This window comes from Gekko japonicus, unplaced genomic scaffold, assembly GCF_001447785.1.
Source record: "Gekko japonicus isolate JY-2015 unplaced genomic scaffold, Gekko_japonicus_V1.1 scaffold2231, whole genome shotgun sequence".
Classification (NCBI taxonomy): domain Eukaryota; kingdom Metazoa; phylum Chordata; class Lepidosauria; order Squamata; family Gekkonidae; genus Gekko; species Gekko japonicus.
In genome coordinates, this window is record NW_015173740.1 from 194847 (window position 1) to 212789 (window position 17943).

General features: G+C 44.0%; 1 protein-coding gene across 1 annotated transcript in view; it reads right to left on the minus strand.

Annotated features, from left to right (window-relative positions):
• Positions 1–3864: 3864 nt before the first annotated feature.
• Positions 3865–17943, minus strand: part of DRAM1 (DNA damage regulated autophagy modulator 1) — a 38363-nt gene continuing 24284 nt past the window's right edge. Inside the window, exons 4-7 of the mRNA XM_015423447.1 lie at positions 12573–12750; positions 10289–10347; positions 8519–8611; positions 3865–4078 (exon numbers count right to left, since the gene is read on the minus strand). Coding sequence (XP_015278933.1) covers positions 4034–4078; positions 8519–8611; positions 10289–10347; positions 12573–12750 — 375 coding nt within the window. The 3' untranslated portion in view covers positions 3865–4033. The remainder of the gene's footprint in view (positions 4079–8518; positions 8612–10288; positions 10348–12572; positions 12751–17943) is intronic.

The window sequence follows — 17943 nt, forward strand, 5'->3', positions numbered from 1 at the left end:
CCTCCCAAGCGGGCCCAAGGGAATCAGGCGCCAGCTAGCTCAGGCCACCTGGCCCTGTTCCGTGGGTATTACATGTTCTATACACTGAGTCTTCCCCGGCTTCTTTGAAAACATCCCCGGGAACTCCCTAATCAAACTAGTCACTTCGGCTTGCTGGGCAGCTGATAACCCTGAGTCGACCGTGGGAGTGTTCTCCGGTCCCTCCTTAAAGTCGGCCCACATGGGTAACGGTAGGGATAGGGAATCGTCACACCTCGGTAAGGCACAACTGTTGTCACTGTAATGTATTCAGATGCTGCCATGAATGCATTAGATGTAACGTGAAACATCTCATTGGGAAGCAATGTAAAGCTTCGTCTTGGACAGGGATTCAAGTCCAAGACAAATGCGTCCAATCACATTCAAGCAAGCTGGAAGCGGGAACGTGTGTGATTGGTCTTTATGCGATCAACCTGATAGGTTGTTATCTGTAAAGTAGGAGTGGCTATATTAGCCGGGAATGTTTAAATACCGAGCAGTTTCAATGGGCAAACTGTTCGGGCTATCAGATGTTGTACCGTGTTGGAGAAGTGATCGTGAAGAGGAATAAACTTGAGTTTTGGCTGAAATCACTCTCTGACTCTTTGTTAAGCTCAGGACTTAACAGTCACCCTGCCACTTCCATTCCTTCAGATAGTTGACGTGTAGTGGGTGGTCATCCTGAGGGTGAGGGCCACACTGGACTTCATAGGTGACCGGGCCAATGACCTTTCATATGGGGAAGGGCGCCTCCCACAGGGCACCCCCTGGCCTGGGGAAAGCCCGCCAATGGACCAACTCCAAGTCTCCCTCACTGAGGGTTCTCAGCCGCATCCCCCGGTTATATTATTGTTGCTATTCTTCCTGGGCCTTTTCCAAATTCCACCGAGCTGCCTGATGAGCCCACACAAGGCAATCCCTTAGCTGCTGACCATATTCCATGGAATCCACAGGGTCCAGGGGGAGGGTGTGACACTCATTGGCCCTTCACAAGTGCCAGGATCCCCTTTGGCTGACACCCAAAAACAAGCTCAAAGGGGCTGAATCCAGTAGAGGCTTGGGGGGTCACCCGTAATGCAAATAATAAGGGGTTGAGGAATAGATCCCACTGGTTCTGTTTATCGTCCACCAGTTTCCTTAAGGCGGTCTTCAGCATGCTGTTAAACCTCTCTATAAGCCCATCCATTTGAGGGTGGTATAGGGAGGTGAAGATCTGCTTCACTCAAGTGTCTTGCACAGCCGGCCTAGGAGATTGGCCTGGAATGAGGAGCCTTGAACGGACAACAGCTCCTGGGGAATTCCAAATTTGGAAAGCAGCCCAACACCTGCATAGTGCGGAGGGGAACAGCCTCAGGGAACCGGGTAGCATAGTCCAGCAGGACCAAGATGTACCGATGCCCTCAGGGGGTGCAGGGTAAGGGCCCCACAAAGTCCATGGTGACACGCCTAAAGGGTTCTTGAATAACAGATAGGGGCTGGAGCGGTGCTTTGTGAGGTACTGCATTCAAGTACTTCTGACACCGAGGACAAGACTGGCAGAACTGGCGTACCTCCTGGTACACTGAGGGCCAGAGGAACCACTCTAGTATGTGGGTCATTTTGACGGTTCCTTGGTGGCCCTCCCAGGAGTGGTCATCCACTAGCTTGAGGACCTGAGGGTGGTATCCCTCAGGAACTAGGAGTTGCTGGCGTTCTTGGGGGTCCTGAGGCCTCTTTGTGACTCGATACCAAATTGCATTGCGTTTCTCAAACAGGGGGTATCTCTGGGCAACCCTTTCATTCACCACAACTCCCTCACTTACTGCCACCCTCCGACGTGGCTCTTCCAAAGAGGGGTCCGACTGCTGGGCCCTCCTGGCGCAGGCCCCAAGGTCGCCCTCTACTGGAGGCCCTCAAGATGTGAGGAGCATCCCTGCCCCGTCTTGGCAGGCAGGTAATCTGGATCTCTCTGCTTCTGGGTGCGGGGGAAGGAGGCAGGAGGGGCTGCAGACTGCCCCCCTCCTGACACCGTGCTATACCAGACCACTGTGAGTCCCCCAACATGTGTGTACCACAGCTCTGTACATAATCTCTACCTTGAAGTTTTTAGAGGGTGCAGATCACATGTTGAGAGCCTAAGTACGATTCTTAATATTAGAAGAGATCTTAGAGAAATACGTCAAGAATTCAGACTTGAAGTTCTCTAAATCTTATGTAAATCCTGATTAACTGCTGCTTTTTTCTACAAGCACAGAAAAAAAACATCTAACTCAGCTTGTAAGTGCCCCTTTGATAAAAAGCAAACTACCCACACACATCTGTCTTCTCCGGGAAGCAGATGCTTACTCAGGGAACTGTGAAAGGCATATTACCAATGTGGTCTCTTAGTGCCATCTACTGTACAGTCTGCAAAGCATGAAAAGCCTTAGTTGTCTACTTATTAATTGCAGCATGCCTCATTACTCTCAGGTTGTCCCAGTAACTTCAATGGGACTACAATCTACTGCACACTTATTCAGCCATAAGCTCCGGTGAACTCACTGGGATCAACTACCAAGTGACAGCACGTTTTTTAAAATACAGAACTCATTGAGGCTTAGGAGCTAAGCAGGGTCAGCCATGGTCAGTACTTGGATAGGAGACCACCAAGGCAGGCTGGGGTTGCTGTGCCAAGGAAGGCCACGGCAAACCACTTCTGCTTCTCTCTTGCTTGGATGGGGTTGCCATAAGTCAGCTGTGACTCGGCAACACATTCTTCCTTCTTCTCTGTGCCATGCCGTGTAAGTTGCTATGTTTTCCCCAACAATTTTTTTTTAAATGAAGCACGTGAATGGAATTCCCTATCGAGGAAGTCTGTTAGCAACCTGCTTATCCCACAGACTTGCGTGTAATTTCCCTTTTGATGGGGAAACAATCATGCACATGTGGACTATATCTGAAGCACCCACATCACATGTTACCTTAAACTTGCAAGGGAAAATTATTCTGCTGCTCCAACACACGGAGAGGATCCTGGGCCAAGCGTGTACTGCGAATCAGAACTCGGAAACCCCACTCAATACCGAGTTAAAGCAAAGCAAAGCACACACACACACACAAATTTGACTCTCTTAAAAAGTTTTTCTGTCAGAAATACATACATGTACACAGAGATTCTGCTCCCCTCGAAACAAAGAGCAGTCCAGATATCAATTTACAACATTTATAAAAAGGCACTGCTTGTTTAATATGAAAAAATCCACCTATAATGAAAGTGCTGATATGCCTGGACTTCTCCAAGACTCTAAGACCTCTTGTCATGATGGGAAAAGGGACAGATTTGGGCCACAGTCCAAACAAAAGTTAGTTAAGCTTTAGAGAGACTGCAATCCTATGCATAGTTGTCTGGGAGTAAGTTCCACTGAACTTGGTTACTTCAGATTAAACACATTTAGGATGGGGCTGCACATCCCACAGAAACCAACAAGTCACATTAGTAATAGCAACTGTGTCCCCTTAATTTCAAGATGGACTTAGGTGCAACTCTATTTCTCAGCACTGAGGCCACTTGTTTCATTATTATATAAAGGCATATATTCATATATTACACCTTTTTTATATCTGTGTCATTTTTGAAATTAGGAATAGTGTTTTGCAATGGGACGGTAACCATGTTTCCTTCGAAGCCAGCCCCCACCAGATTCAACAGGACTTACTCCCAAGTCAGGATGCATACAGTCCCGAGGATAAGGAACATCATTTCAACTTTTCTGAGAAGCTGTATGCTCTCAGAAGATTTCTTTTTTTAAAAAAATAAAATAAAAATAAAACACAAAAAGGTATTTAAAAAAAGACACAAAATGGTTTTATAACGTCAACCAACGGGGGCAAAACTAGGGGACAGTGGTAAAAAAACTCTGCCTTGACTAAGATTATGCGAATTGCAGCATTGATGCAGCAGGGCCGCGTTGCGTCGGCTTTGACCGCTCCTGTTTTCCTGCAACAGTTTAATAACCCCCCGGTTCCAGCTTCTATGATCCTAATGGATAAAATGTAGTCAAACGCTATCATGCATTTCTGTCGATATCCTTACGGTAACTCTCTGGAAAAGAAAGGAAACAAGGACAGACAAATATCAGAAACTTTTCACCAAAGCAGTCACTTCGCAGGAAGAGGCAGGGAAATGACAAAAAGTTTCCTTCATTTAATGCGATCGAGGACTGCTGAGGACCCAACCATAGACACAAGCTGACAAAGCCAATAAAACTGGTAGACTAATCCTAAAACATGAGAGCTGTAATTCAGAGGCCTTCACATGCAAGGGGTCCCCCGCTGAAGATTTGCAGCTAGCAAAGTGGGCTGTGGACAGATAATAATCATTCACAGGCTGCAAGGCCCCTGAAAATCATGGTACCTTGGCCCCACTAATTATTTCCCTGTCATGCAAAGGCCTGTGGCGAAGCATGTTTTGCACATTTTTGAGGCTCTAAAGAAACACCCAAGAAAGCTCCACTTGTACTTGTGGAGTTGGTGCTCTAAGACAACATCTGCTGTCTTGGACACATATTACATTAATTCCCTAAATAATCTACACTGGGCCAGTTCACATTTATGGTGGACTTTGTTGTACAAATAGATTCCCAGTCAAAATTGGAGTCAAAATGAGGAGGAAAATCTTGTGTTTAATTGCAATCAGACACGGAAAACAGTTAGGCCAGATAGCCCACCAAAATTGACTACTTTCTGAGCACAACCAGGAAATACATGAAGTTTTATACTTGAAATGACATCATCATAAAAATAATATTAAAAAGCATAATTGGTTACAAGAAAATTAAACATCATTTGAATAAAAGGTCCCTTATTGGTTAAATGTAAGGAAAGGTGCGTCTGTACAACAGTGTCAAGTGTTTACTTGACCTAACCTGAATAATATTGACCAAGGATTCTTCATACCCAAACAAAGGTGTTTTTCTCTGAAACGGAGCGAAAAATCCTTTTTGACCCAGACACTGCGAAGTTGTAACCTAAACAGTTAAAAAGCATGAACCTTATACCTCCTTCTGTACCAAAAGAATACTATTGTCTTGTCTACTAACGTCAGCTGGAAAAATACCCTGACCTACAAAGAAAGGCCTTCTATATAACAGGCCTTCATTACATCCTAATAAAATCTTATTAAGAATAAATCTATAAAACCAAAGAAATATGAATAATTATGAATAATCAAAAAAGGGGGGGAAATCGTCATAATCTCATCTATACTACAACTTCACACATATGTCTCGGAAGTGCCAGTTTGATAGCAGTGAGTGTGTGTGTGTATATGCAGCTCTTATGATTTCTGTGCTCATAAAACTTTTTAGGGGCTGCTGTGACTCACACAACTGTGTGTACAGCTAGTTCTCAAAATGGCACTTGTCAGAACCGCTGGCGAGGGGCCCAGTGGCCAGCAGCTTCCACATGTTCCTGAGGCACTCATCTGGAGGGGGCCCCCTGTACATAACCAGCTCCCCTGGTATATTTAATGTTGGTTACCCAAGGATACTCTCAGTTGTTCTCTTGGTAATAAAACTGCATTTATCACCAACATACTATTGGGAAACCTGGGTGGCAGAGTGATGAGAGTGTCAGAACAGGACTGGGGAAAATGGGGTGTGAGTCTCTGCCCTGCCAAGAAAGCTTGCCGTGTGACCTTGGGTCTGTCATATTCTCTCAGTCTCACAGGGATGTTGTGGTGAGGATTTATTTATTTATTTATTCAATTTATACCCCGCCCTCCCCGCGAACGGGCTCAGGGCGGCTTACAACTTGGCACTAGTTGCCGATAAAACCATATAAATCATTTTAAAACAATACAACACAGATAAAATCATAGAATAATAAGGTGCTAGTGATCACACATTCCATTGCTTGCAGTGGCATACTGAGGATGTTTACAGCTGATAAATTCCAGTTGTGGTCTTCCTGATCACTCGATGGAATGAGCCAGATGTTAAAGCTAAGGGCCGGGCTTCGTTGATGGTAACAGTGGGGGCGATACCTAGTTGAACGCCTGGTGGAAGAGCTCCATCTTGCCGGCCATGCGAAATTGCAAAAGATCCCGCAGGGGCCTGATCTCTTCTGGGAGCTCATTCCACCAGTAAGGAGCTGCCACTGAAAAGGCCCTGCCCTAGTCGCGGCGAGCCTGGCATCCTTGGGACCCAGGAGGGTCAATCAGTTCAGTGACCCCGACTGCAGTGCTCTCTGGGGTATATATGGGGAAAGGCGGTCCCTCAGGTATGTCGGACGCTGGCTATATAGGGCTTTAAAGGTAAGCACCAGCACCCTGAAGCGAATTCAGTATGCTATTGGCAGCCAGGGAAGAGCCTTCAGCGCAGGCTGGGTGTGCTCCCATCTAGGTAAGCCCAACAACAGCCTGGCTGCAGCATTCTGCACTAGCTGCAGCCTCCAGATTTGCGACAAGGGCAGCCCCATGTAGAGAGCGTTACAGTAGTCTAGTCTCGAAGTGACCATCGCATGGATCACTGTGGCCAGGTCGTTGCGGTCGAGGAAGGGCACCAACTGCCTAATCAGCCGGAGATGGTAAAACGCTGACTTAGTAGTGGCTGCTACCTGGGCCTCCATTGTTAAGGAGGAATCCAGGAGCACACCCAAACTCCTAACCTCCGGTGCTGGCACCAATGGTGCCCCACCAAAGGACGGGAGTGGGGTACCCACCTGCGCACGACCCCGACCCACACACAGGACCTCTGTCTTCACCAGATTCAGTTTCAGCCGACTTAGCCTGAGCCAACCAGCCACGGCCTGTAGCTCCCGGTCCAGATCTTCAGGACTGGAGTTCGACTGGCTGCCCAACATCAGATAGAGCTGGGTGTCATCAGCGTACTGGTGACATCCCAGCTCATACCTCCAGGCTATCTGGGCAAGGGGGTGCATATAGATGTTAAATATCATCGGGGAGAGCACTGCCCCTTGAGGCACTCCACACTCCAGCGGGTGCCTCTTGGACTGCTGCTCCCCTAGCGCCACCCTTTGTCCCCGACCTTGGAAAAGGGAAGCAAGCCATTGCAAGGCTACCCCCTGGATTCCCATGTCAGCGAGACGGTGCAGCAGCAATTGATGGTCAACCGTGTTGAACGCAGCCGACAGGTCCAATAACAACAGTACCATCAAACTGCCCCGATCCAGATGCCTCCGGAGATTGTCAGTCAGAGCGACCAGTGCTGTCTCCGTCCCGTGTGGATTAAGTGGAAGAGGAAAGAATGATGTGATAAGCTGCCTTGGGTTCCCATGAGGTTGAAAAGTGTGATATAAATGCAAAAATAAGTAGTGGTTATCTGAAAACCAGCGGGAACAAAAGGTACATAGTTCACTATAATGCATTTGCTCCTTCACTTTTGAAATTGGAAGCAGGAAAGATTGGATTGGGCTGCAAAAGGGAAGAGTATCTCTGGTGTGCAGAAACATATTCTCCCTTCCATAACCACTCATTTTCTCAGGTATTCTGCTTTTAAGGAGCATTAAAGAACATTACATGAGTGGAAGCGGGGGAACAGTGGGGAAGCTGTTGCACAGAAGAACCTCTCTGTGTACGTCTTTCTTTTCTATCCTTAGAGCTCTGATTAGGATACCCTAAAAGTTAAGAAGTGTTCAGACATATGTATCCCTCTGTAAAAAGCCTATGTGTATATGTTATAGTGAGATGTCTGCTATCTGACTGTGTTCACATGTGAACGATAACAACCCCAGACATTTTGTGGGTATCCAAAAGTTCAAACACACACCCCAATGAAATGATGCCAATAATCTAAGTGGGATTGTCAGTATTTTCTTACGTGTGTCTGAAAAGGAAGAAATATTTTGGAGCATCCCTAAAATTCATCTGGTATTGTCAACATCATAAGTGTTAACATCCAACACATTTTGGACATCCACATTACCATATACATGTCCAAGTGTCTATGATGTCAGGCGTACTATAAATCAGGACTTAGACTGTATTCTATGCATCTGTGTACATGAAACCTAATTGATAACATTGCCAAATAAGTCTTGCCCCTTTGGTGGTGGAAAGTGCCATCAAGTCACAGCCAACTTATGGCCACCTTATAGGGTTATCAAGGCAAGAGACAAACAGAGGTAGTTTACCATTGCCTGCCTCTGTGTAGCAACCTTGGACTCCCTTGGTAGTCTCCCATTCAGATATTAACCAGGGCTGACCCTACTAATGATGTGATTGGGCTAGCCCTTGCTTTCCGTGGCACAGATATAAATAACATCATCAGGTACATAATATCCCATTAAGCCTCTGTTAAAGGGCCAGGATATTTTTTTCTCTGGACAAATGGCAACCTTACTATTCAAACAGCACTGGGTAATCTTAAACTGAGATTTATTTAAAATTGAACACGTGCAATTCAGTACTGGTCTTTTGCTCCCCCTCCCTGCTACTCCGAGATGGAATGCCCAACTGGAATTCAGATATAAATAGTTCAAACTCCTTTACCTTAAAGTGCAACCACCTGTTCATCATACCCACCTGAAACTCCTTGATGAATGTTAAGAAGTAGAAAACAAAACCAAAGGCTACTATCCATTCGCAGACTGCGCTCACAAAATGATACATGTAATCCTAACAGAAAAGGAGAAACAGGAGAAATAATAAAGATAAAATACTACCAATCTGAAATGGCAAACAAAAGGTGAGTCACACAGATACTTAATATAGGCCAGGAACACCCTTGTAGGAGAGGTTTTTTAATTTTGAAGAACTTAATTTCTTGTTTCTTTTTCTCTATTTAAATCATTAAAGAGTAAGCTTCTTAGAGTAATAAAAACCTTTACAAAAAGAATGAAGATGATACAATAACACTTCCTTAACTGTTTCCAAATGGGGGCAGGAAAAGCCACCTTCCCTATGGAAGCAGCAGCAAGTGGGGTGCAGGCATTGTGGGGGGGGATAGTATCCACATGCCCCACACTGCTTGCTGCTCTCCCCACCTCCCCACCGCCTCGCCTTCATGTCGGAGCACCAGCAGCAATGGTCCCCTTAGCTGCACAAAGCTGGTGGGTCACAAACTGTAGAGGCAGCTTTGCATACGGAGAAGAAGCAGAGTAAATACAGGAATGCATGCAGTTGCTTGATGGTGAGACACCCACAGATCTAGTTCAAGAGATGTTGGTGCCAAACCCTAACCCTAACCCTAACCCTAACCCTAACCCTAACCCTTTCCTTATGGAGATGTATGGAGTGGGGAATATCTCTGCAATTAAATGGGCTGGAGACTTCGTTTTTTTAAATGAGAGCTGGGAACTCAAAGAACCTGATGCATATTTTGGTATAATGGCATAATGCTATTAAATTGCCAATTAAAAAAAAAAAACCTACCAGGGAAACCTGCTGTGTGGAAGCCCTGTCACCACCACTGTACTGTCTTAGCAGCCATAGCAGCAGCAGGGAAACTACTCGAGCCTTTGTCCCCATGTAGAAAACACCACAAAGGTGAAAAGTCTTGCTTTACTTGCTGATCTAAAAAGCAGTAGGCAAGCTGATGGAATAAGTAAGCAGGACAGCAGGGGAAAGATGGGATGAATACACCTTTGTTGGTCTTAAAGGTGCCATTGGACTCTAAATTTGTTCCACTGCTTCAGACTAACATGGCTGATTACCTGGATCTAAAATTAGCCGAATTAATTGGGGGACTACATCCCCCTTCATCCAGTAATTGTTACACTACTGCACATGCACCCAGGTTGCTTGCTTCAAAAACAAGCAAGCAGATTCTCAGTTTAACCCGTCACTGGCTTGGTTCTTCCATCTCTGGGCAGGGATATTTCCACCAGTTCTGTACCCCACACACACTGCAGATCCACACTTTGTCCCATGCTGTTCTCGAGTGTCTGCTGACCCCCAAGGAACAGAACTTCGGGGTTCTCAGTGAGCTGCAGCGGTACAAGGAAGTGGAAAGTCCCATTCCACAAATTCCGTTCTGCAAGTGAATCTCACGGGATACAGGCCACTAATATTAACTTGTCTGGATGTGAAATGTTCCTTCTCAGTTGAGAGACATTTATATGACCATAACAAAACTGCACAGCTGCTTTCATCAGCTATCTAAATTCAAAATGGCTCCTGTCCTGAGTAACCTATGTGTAATCATGTAATCAGCTTGCTGAAAGAACCTCTCTGTAGCTTCCAGGTCACCAGTAAGTTTTATTATCACCTGCTCTGCACAGCTAACATTACATAGGACTGAGTGCTATAGCTAACTTGCAGAAGGATTAAAATTTTTACCTAGTGAGGTTTTACCTTTTCACCTGGATTCCAATCTATTTTTGTTATGGAAATTAGTGAAGCGCATGCAATCACTGGAGAAGCAGACGTTAAAGAAAACAGTTATGGTAATACTTCACCTCTCCCCACTGCACTGCATCTTTCTGAAATCATGAAGGCAATATATATGTTCTTCATATAAGGGAATGGAATAGTCAGAAAGGCTCTAACATTTGAACACAGTGTGAATTATAAACATGTTCGTCACTACCACATGATTCTACAGCCAGTTCTGCATTTATGCAATCATGGATGTTCAGTGGACTATAATGCCAGGAAGTTACCCAAATGAGAGAAACATCGTCAGCAATCTACCCAGATTATGAAATATCTCAAGATTATTTCTCCAGCCATGGGTTTTTAAATTCAACAACAGATTGCTGAGTATTCTTATTTTTAAGAAGTTAAAGTTCTCTAAACTTACATGTACTGAAAAGTGGCAAGTAAAATGCTACTTACTCCAGGACCTTTCATGACTATCTAATCTATAAACCACATCAATATATCTCATTCTCAATGTGGCCAAATCTGTGGATATTTAAATCTAGAGAATGCAACCATGAACAGACAAGATGGATCTTTTGACAGACTTCGGAAAAGCCCTAGGTTGTGGTCTTAAAAAAACCCATGGGGGTTAAAATGCCACAAATTAAGAGACGCAGTGCCAGTAGCTTTAAGAAACATATGCCCTCAGTGGCTGTTGCTATATAACCACAATAGTACTGCCAGCTGAAGCCTTGGTTTCTGAAAGTAAAAGGCAGGGGGAGGGGACAGGCCCTTTCCAGGGCTGGTTTGGCCTTTGAGGGGAAATCAGGGCTAGGCCTGGCGGCAACCAATGGGCCACTAGATACCATACAAGTTCTGTTACTCCCCCGGGCCTGGCTGCTTGCTAGTTGCTACTGTTCAATAGCAGCCACCCCACGAAAGCTAGTGTGGTGTAACGGTTAGAGTTCCAAATTAGGATTTGAGAAATCCAAATTCTACTCCTCACTGCCATGGATTCTTGCTGGGTGACCCCATGACAGTCAAACTCTCTCATCATAAGCTGCTTCACAGGGTAAGCTAAAATGGAAGAGAATGATGTAAGCTCCTTTGGGTTCCAATGTGGAAAAAGGTGGGGATGAAGTAAATAAAGACAGCTGAAGATAAAAGATAGGTCAGTTGATGGAGGGGAAGGAGAGAAGAAGGGAAAGGTGAGAATATGGGGGTTGCCAGGAGGGAAATAGTGTGGGGAGGGCAATATGAGGTGTTTCCTGCCAGTTCTTGCAGGTTTCCCACCATGCAACTGGGCCTGGTAGCCAGCACTGTACAACTTGGCCAGAGTTTTCCCGGATAGAAGCTGCTAGCAAAAAGAAAGGAGGGGAAGTTGAAGAAAGCGGGGCAGATAAAGGTAGGCTGGCTGGTGAGAGGTGGGAAGGAGAGAAGGAAGCAGGAAAAGGGGAGACGCTATATAGGCTTTCAGGGAAAGGAAAGAGGAAATATTGGGGAGGCGAAAACCACATGCCCCCTGCAAGTCCTGGAGGGCTCCTTGCTTGTAATTTTTAATTCCCAGAAGCCAAAATTCTGTCCCCATAAATGCTTTTAATGTCACTGATACATGCTGCTGTATATGCAGGCATGATGCCCACACAATTTTGCTTCCTTCCAGGAGACTTATATTTGCATGCCATAGCAGATTTCATCCTTGCTAGCCTGACTTCAGAATTGCTACAGTACATACTAAATGTATGAATTTCTTTTGAGGAGTACATTTCTACATCCTCCTCTTTCCTGCAGAAAACAGACTGTTCTTCAAGCTGATTTCTGGATTCTCTGGAAGGTTTACATGAGCCAAGTATTTCTGAAATCATTATCAATGTGGGGAATTTTATGGTTCTTTCTCCCAAACCAACATCTTTACAGCATAATCCTATGCATGTCTACTCAGAAGTAAGTCCCATTATGTTCAGTGACACTTACTTCCAGATAAGGGTGCACAGGATTGCAGTCAATGACTATGTTTACAAATTCCCAGTCTCACATTACTAAAGCATTATGGCAAGAAATCTGGAAAACTCCTGTTTTCCAAACAGTTTGCTTTAACTTTAAGGAAGATGAAATACAGGGGATTAAACATGTTTCATACATAGTAAAAACATGACAACAGCTGAACTCAAGATGAATGGGAGTTGTCATTAAGCTATGTTATTAATGGTCTAACAATATGAGAATATGAGAACAATTGTGTAATTAGCATACAATAACACTCGAAAAAGGATACTGGGGATGGCAGCTACAAAGGCCATTAGAGAAAGGGCCAGTCGTATGTGACATATACAAAGAGTGCTCCACTGAGGACGTGACTTGTAAGAGATGACAGTCTGAAGGATAATGTACAGAACGCCAGATAGAAAAGCCACAAGGGCTCCTCCGTCGTGGACAGCAGGTACCGCTAGCTCCTGAAAAGACAATTGGGAAATAGTTACTTACTAATGCACACCAAAACGAGACTGGGACTGTGGCAAACACAGGGCTAAACTGCAAGGTTACTACCAGTCTTAACATAAAGAGGTTATAAATTTAACAAGCAAGTTGATGGTGTAGGTTTCAGAGATATCCCATATCTGACGCAATGATTCTCCCCTGAGTTCCTCCAACAAGGATTGCTGCCTTTTGGAACAATAAAAATGGGGGGGGGGGGAAAAACACTTTTTATCTTCAGCTGTGGGTAATCCACATATAAAAAAATCAGTGGTAGCAGACTCTATATCCTACAATGGCAGTACAGTTGCCACCTTTGGACATGAGAAGCATAAGAACAAGCGTTGAAAGATGAGGTGCACGCATGCATGCTGCAGAACTGTATTAATTGAACATGACCAAATAAACACACAGATCAACTAAGCCCTGTGCAGATGTGAGATTAACTTTCTAAGGATCAATGGTAACAGAGCTAATCAGAAATACTCAACAGGGCATTTTGCATGAATTCTAGAAACTGGAACTTAGTTTCATGGTAGCTGAGCAGAAATTTGGAGTGAATGCCACATCTGACCTAAAAAACTGGTCCCAACAAGTAATCGGGAAACTTCTTTGGAAAGAAAGGGCAAATGATTTCTTTCTTTTTAAAAATTTTTTATTACAAGGGGTACAGAAAAAAAGGAGGAATGGGGAAAAACAGAAAGAAAATATAATTACCAAAAAACCCAGTGTGAGGGCAATTTTACAGAAATTAAGGACATTCCTTTCTCAATATATATAAAAATTATTTATTTAAGTTGTACCCTGCCCTCCCTGCCGAGGCAGGCTCAGGGCGGCTTACATAATATATATACAGGTAAAGGTAAAGGTTTCCTTGCTTGAAAGCCAGTCGAGTCTGACTCTAGGGTTGGTGTTCATCTCCATTTCAAAGCCGAAGAGCCAGCGCTGTCTGAAGACGTTTCAGTGATCATGTGGCTGGCATGACTAAACACCAAGGCGCACAGAACGCTGTTACCTTCCCACCGAAGTGGTACCTATTTATCTACTTGCAATTTCTTGCTTTCGAACTGCTAGGTTGGCAGGATATATATGTATACATTAAAAAGTATATGGTATAACAGCTTAACAAATGTTTAACAAGATATATATGGTGTAATGGCATAAGAATATAGATTAAAAGGGCAAATGATTTCTTATTTATCTTATTTGTTTCGGCTTTCATTCACATGTAGGGATTTTCGAAAAAAAACCCGTTCATTTAAGGACCATTTCTCTATTCCTCTCAGGATTACTTTGGGACGATGTTTATACAAGAAATCTAAACCAGTTTTATTGCACTCCCTGCTCCTCACATTCCAAGAATATTAAGAGCTCCATAGCAGTATTTCCAAAACAGAATAACTGCAAAGGATCCTTGGGGCAACCCCAGTAGAGCAACAAGTTTAAATATGTAGATGAATTAATTTCTTTTATCTCAAATAATAATTTAAATATCTGAACTTGGCCAGCAACAAGCTGCTTCCTGCATGTAGCTGTATCATTAGTTAATCTTGGTTTTATTTACAAGAAATGTAGTTCTGCTTATTTCATGATTTGTGACTGAGTTTATACAACAGTTCATACTTTGTTTTTGGAGACAGCTCAAAAGAGAACACATATTTACAGATTATTCATTCCTGCTCTAAATGTCAACCAAATCCAACTGTATTTTGCTTTCTTCATGACCTCTTACAAACGGTTCCAGTCATTCTAATAAAGAAGCTTTCTGTAGCCTTGCTATTCAAGACGGAATATACAATTATAGCAGGTTATGCATGTTAACTATTCGAACAAGAAATTATTGATGTTCTTGTCTGAAAGCTTTTCTCAGCTCCCAACCCCCAAAGCATTACATCAATTACCCTGTACTTTGGTGACATATTAAACCATTGGAATACTTCGGATTAGGCAAGAAAATCTCTCGGGGGGAAACAACCACAGGAATCATAAGTTCTTGTAAGATGCACAGCCTTCAGATAAGTCAAAGTTCCATTTTTAGAGAAGAATGAAAACTAGTAACCATAATGTAATTGCAGACTGCAACCAGTCATTTAAACATGCTATCTGGCTGCTTTGAGCAAATTATTTCATAAGAAAACGATGCTCCATGAGATACAGTTCCTCCCTCACCTTAAGGAAAAAAAATTCAAATGGATTTCTTAAGATAGTTTCTGCAACACTATCACTGACTGACCCAGGAACAGAGTAGAAACTGCCCAGTAATTGGTTTGGATCACTGTTGTTCCTCATTCCCGAGCTCATGTTGTGTTTTAGAACAGATATCTCCAGGCAGAAGGGACTGAAAAGCAATCAGGAAGCTTTGATGTATTAGGCTTTCCCTTCCTGCCTCAAAACCATCCACGTAACTCCAGCACAAACAAAACAACACGGAAGAGGAATGACATTTTGTTTGCCATCACACATTTTATGCCAATTGAACAAAATTAGTGCTTGTAGATTAGCCATGGATTTGTGCTTAAAGTTTTTGGCTTTCTAAATCAGATGATGCGACTTCAGTTCCTCACTTTTTAGCCTTTCTCTGAGGAACTTCTCCATCTGTACAGTGGGAGCAATAGCCTCATTTTCTCTCCTTTTCTACTTGACATGTAAACTTTTGCACAGGTCCACATGCCAATAAACATTTAAGACTGGACTCCACTAAGCATGGATTTTAAAGAAAATAAAAGAAAATGGTAGAACGTGACAGAAGGGAAGGAGGATTCTACCTGTATTCCTGCTAATTTCATACATAGCTGTGCATTAATTACTAAAGAAAACTTATTCTAGTAACATGTTCTTCACCGATACATAAATGTTTTACTGAAATGTTTTACTACAATTAAATTTAGTCCTTGTTCAGGAATCAGCTGCCAATTCTAACCCAACAGCCAGAAGTCTACTGGCGGTGGTGGAAAGTGCCAAGTCACAGCTGACTTATGGCGCCCTCTGGTGGTGTTTTCAAGGAGAGAGATGTTCAAAGGTGGTTTGCCATTGCCCGCCTCTGTGTAACGACCTTGGATTTCCTTGGTGGTCTTCCATCCAGGGCCAACTCTACACAGCTTCCAAGATCTGAGGAGACTGGGCTATCCAGGACCATAAACCTGTCACACTGCATCATTTCTAAGGGCCAAAGCAGATGTAACGAAGATCACAGACCTCCATTAATCTGTAAAACATAAATAGCAACCACACTCAGTCCTGGTCTGGATTAGGGCTACATGGGGAGGAGAGACAGGACTTAACCATTCAGTGCCCCCCTCCCGCTATTAGCACTTGAAAGGAAAGAAGGGATTTTTTTAGGTCCAGTCTTTTTATGTGGGGCTGCTTGGGAAAGATGGCTTGGAAATGTCTGTTTCACATAGAAAGTATAGAGACCACAATATGCAGGTCTTGAAATAATAGTTACCATTAATGTTTCTGGGCATAATGCAAAGCACAGGTACTCTGGAACAGCCTTGGTTTGGGAGGAGGAAGAGGAAGAGGAAGAAGAGGAAGAGGAGGAGGAAGAAGAAGAAGAGGAGGAAGAGGAGGAGGAGGAGGAAGAGGAAGAAGAAGAGGAGGAGGAGGAGATTGGATTTATACCCCGCCCTTCACTTGAAGTCACAGAGCGGCTTACAAACTCCTTTCCCTTCCCCCCTCCCCACAACACACACCCTGTGAGGTGGGTGGGGCTGAGAGAACTCTGACACAAACTGCTCTTTCAGGAACAGCTGTGCCAGAGTTTGTGACTGACCCAAGGTCACATCAGCAGGTGCAAGTGGAGGAGTGGGGAATCAAACCCGGTTCTCCCAGATTAGAGTCCGCGCACTTAACCACTACACCAAATTGGCTCTCAAGCTTCTTCACTTCTTCAATTTTATTCTGTGGAGCTCGGGGCAGCGCATGTGTCCCTCTCCCCTGAATTTTGTTCACAAAACAATCTTGCAGTTAAATGAGGTTGAAGGGCCTTCCACACGCACAACTTATTACCACTTTTCTCAACAGTCAGTTTTCTAACCTTTGGAATAGAGCACAGGGGAGCTACGTGTCTTCTGTCCCTACGCATTTTTCATGTTGCTGCAGCAGTTTATTTTCTTACACGCGTGTTTTTAAAAAAATAAGGATTTTTGAGCAAGGGTGTTTTTGTCAACACTAACATCACAGTGGCAACCCCTCCTTTTTTGCTTTTTCTTGCGCATGTGCCAGAAGGCTTCACATGTGCATGTGTGAGAATTACCATAATGTTCCTGTAGAAAAGTGCCTTCCACTCAAAGGTCCACACCAATATTTGAACATTTGAAGCTGCAATTTGGGTTTTAAACGTTTTCCTGTCAACAAATAGCAGGTGGAGAGAGGCCAATTGTTCCCATCTAGTCAATTGCTTTCAAGAGGTAAATGGCCAAGAACAATGAGGAGGGGCTGGTGAGGCTCCTCTGCAACAGTCCCCACCAGAATAGAAAGTGATAACACATACCCCCCACCCCTTTAAAAAATCAAATTCCCATTTAAAACATAGTGGGGGGGGCACTGGAGAAAGCCTGGCGCACTGTGGTTGCACCTCAACTTTAATCCGGTGTTCCTTGTGCTGGGGAATGTCAATCACATATCCCCTGGTAACTGGGTGGGGCATGCGATCACCCCATTGCCAATTGTCCAGACTTGGCTGCCTTTTTTTCTGAAAAGTGTCCCGTGCCCGCATGCACATAAGTGTAATCAATCAATCAATCACTTTATTACAACAGTCAGTGACCAGCAGTACAGTTTGATTGAGAAATGCAAAAGCCAGCAACCAGTAATACAGTTGGGTTGAAAAATTTTTAAAGAGATAAAATTAAGTCTTAAAAACATACAAAACCGTGCCAAATAACTACAAAGTCATGCCGCCAAAAGGGATTTTTGATGCTTGTAAACCTGAGCACAGAATCTAGCTACCTGTTGAGTAGTCTGGCGGTTTCTATCTGGCAGGAGATAATCAAGCTTGATTTTATTTGATCTCCCAGGAAATATTTCTTGTTGTTGTTCAGTCGCACAGTCGAGTCTGACTCTTTGCGACCCCATGGACCAGATCACGCCAGGCCTTCCTGTCTTCCGCCGTCCTCTGAAGTTGGCTCAATTTCATGTTCATTGCATCTATGACACTGTCTAGCCATCTC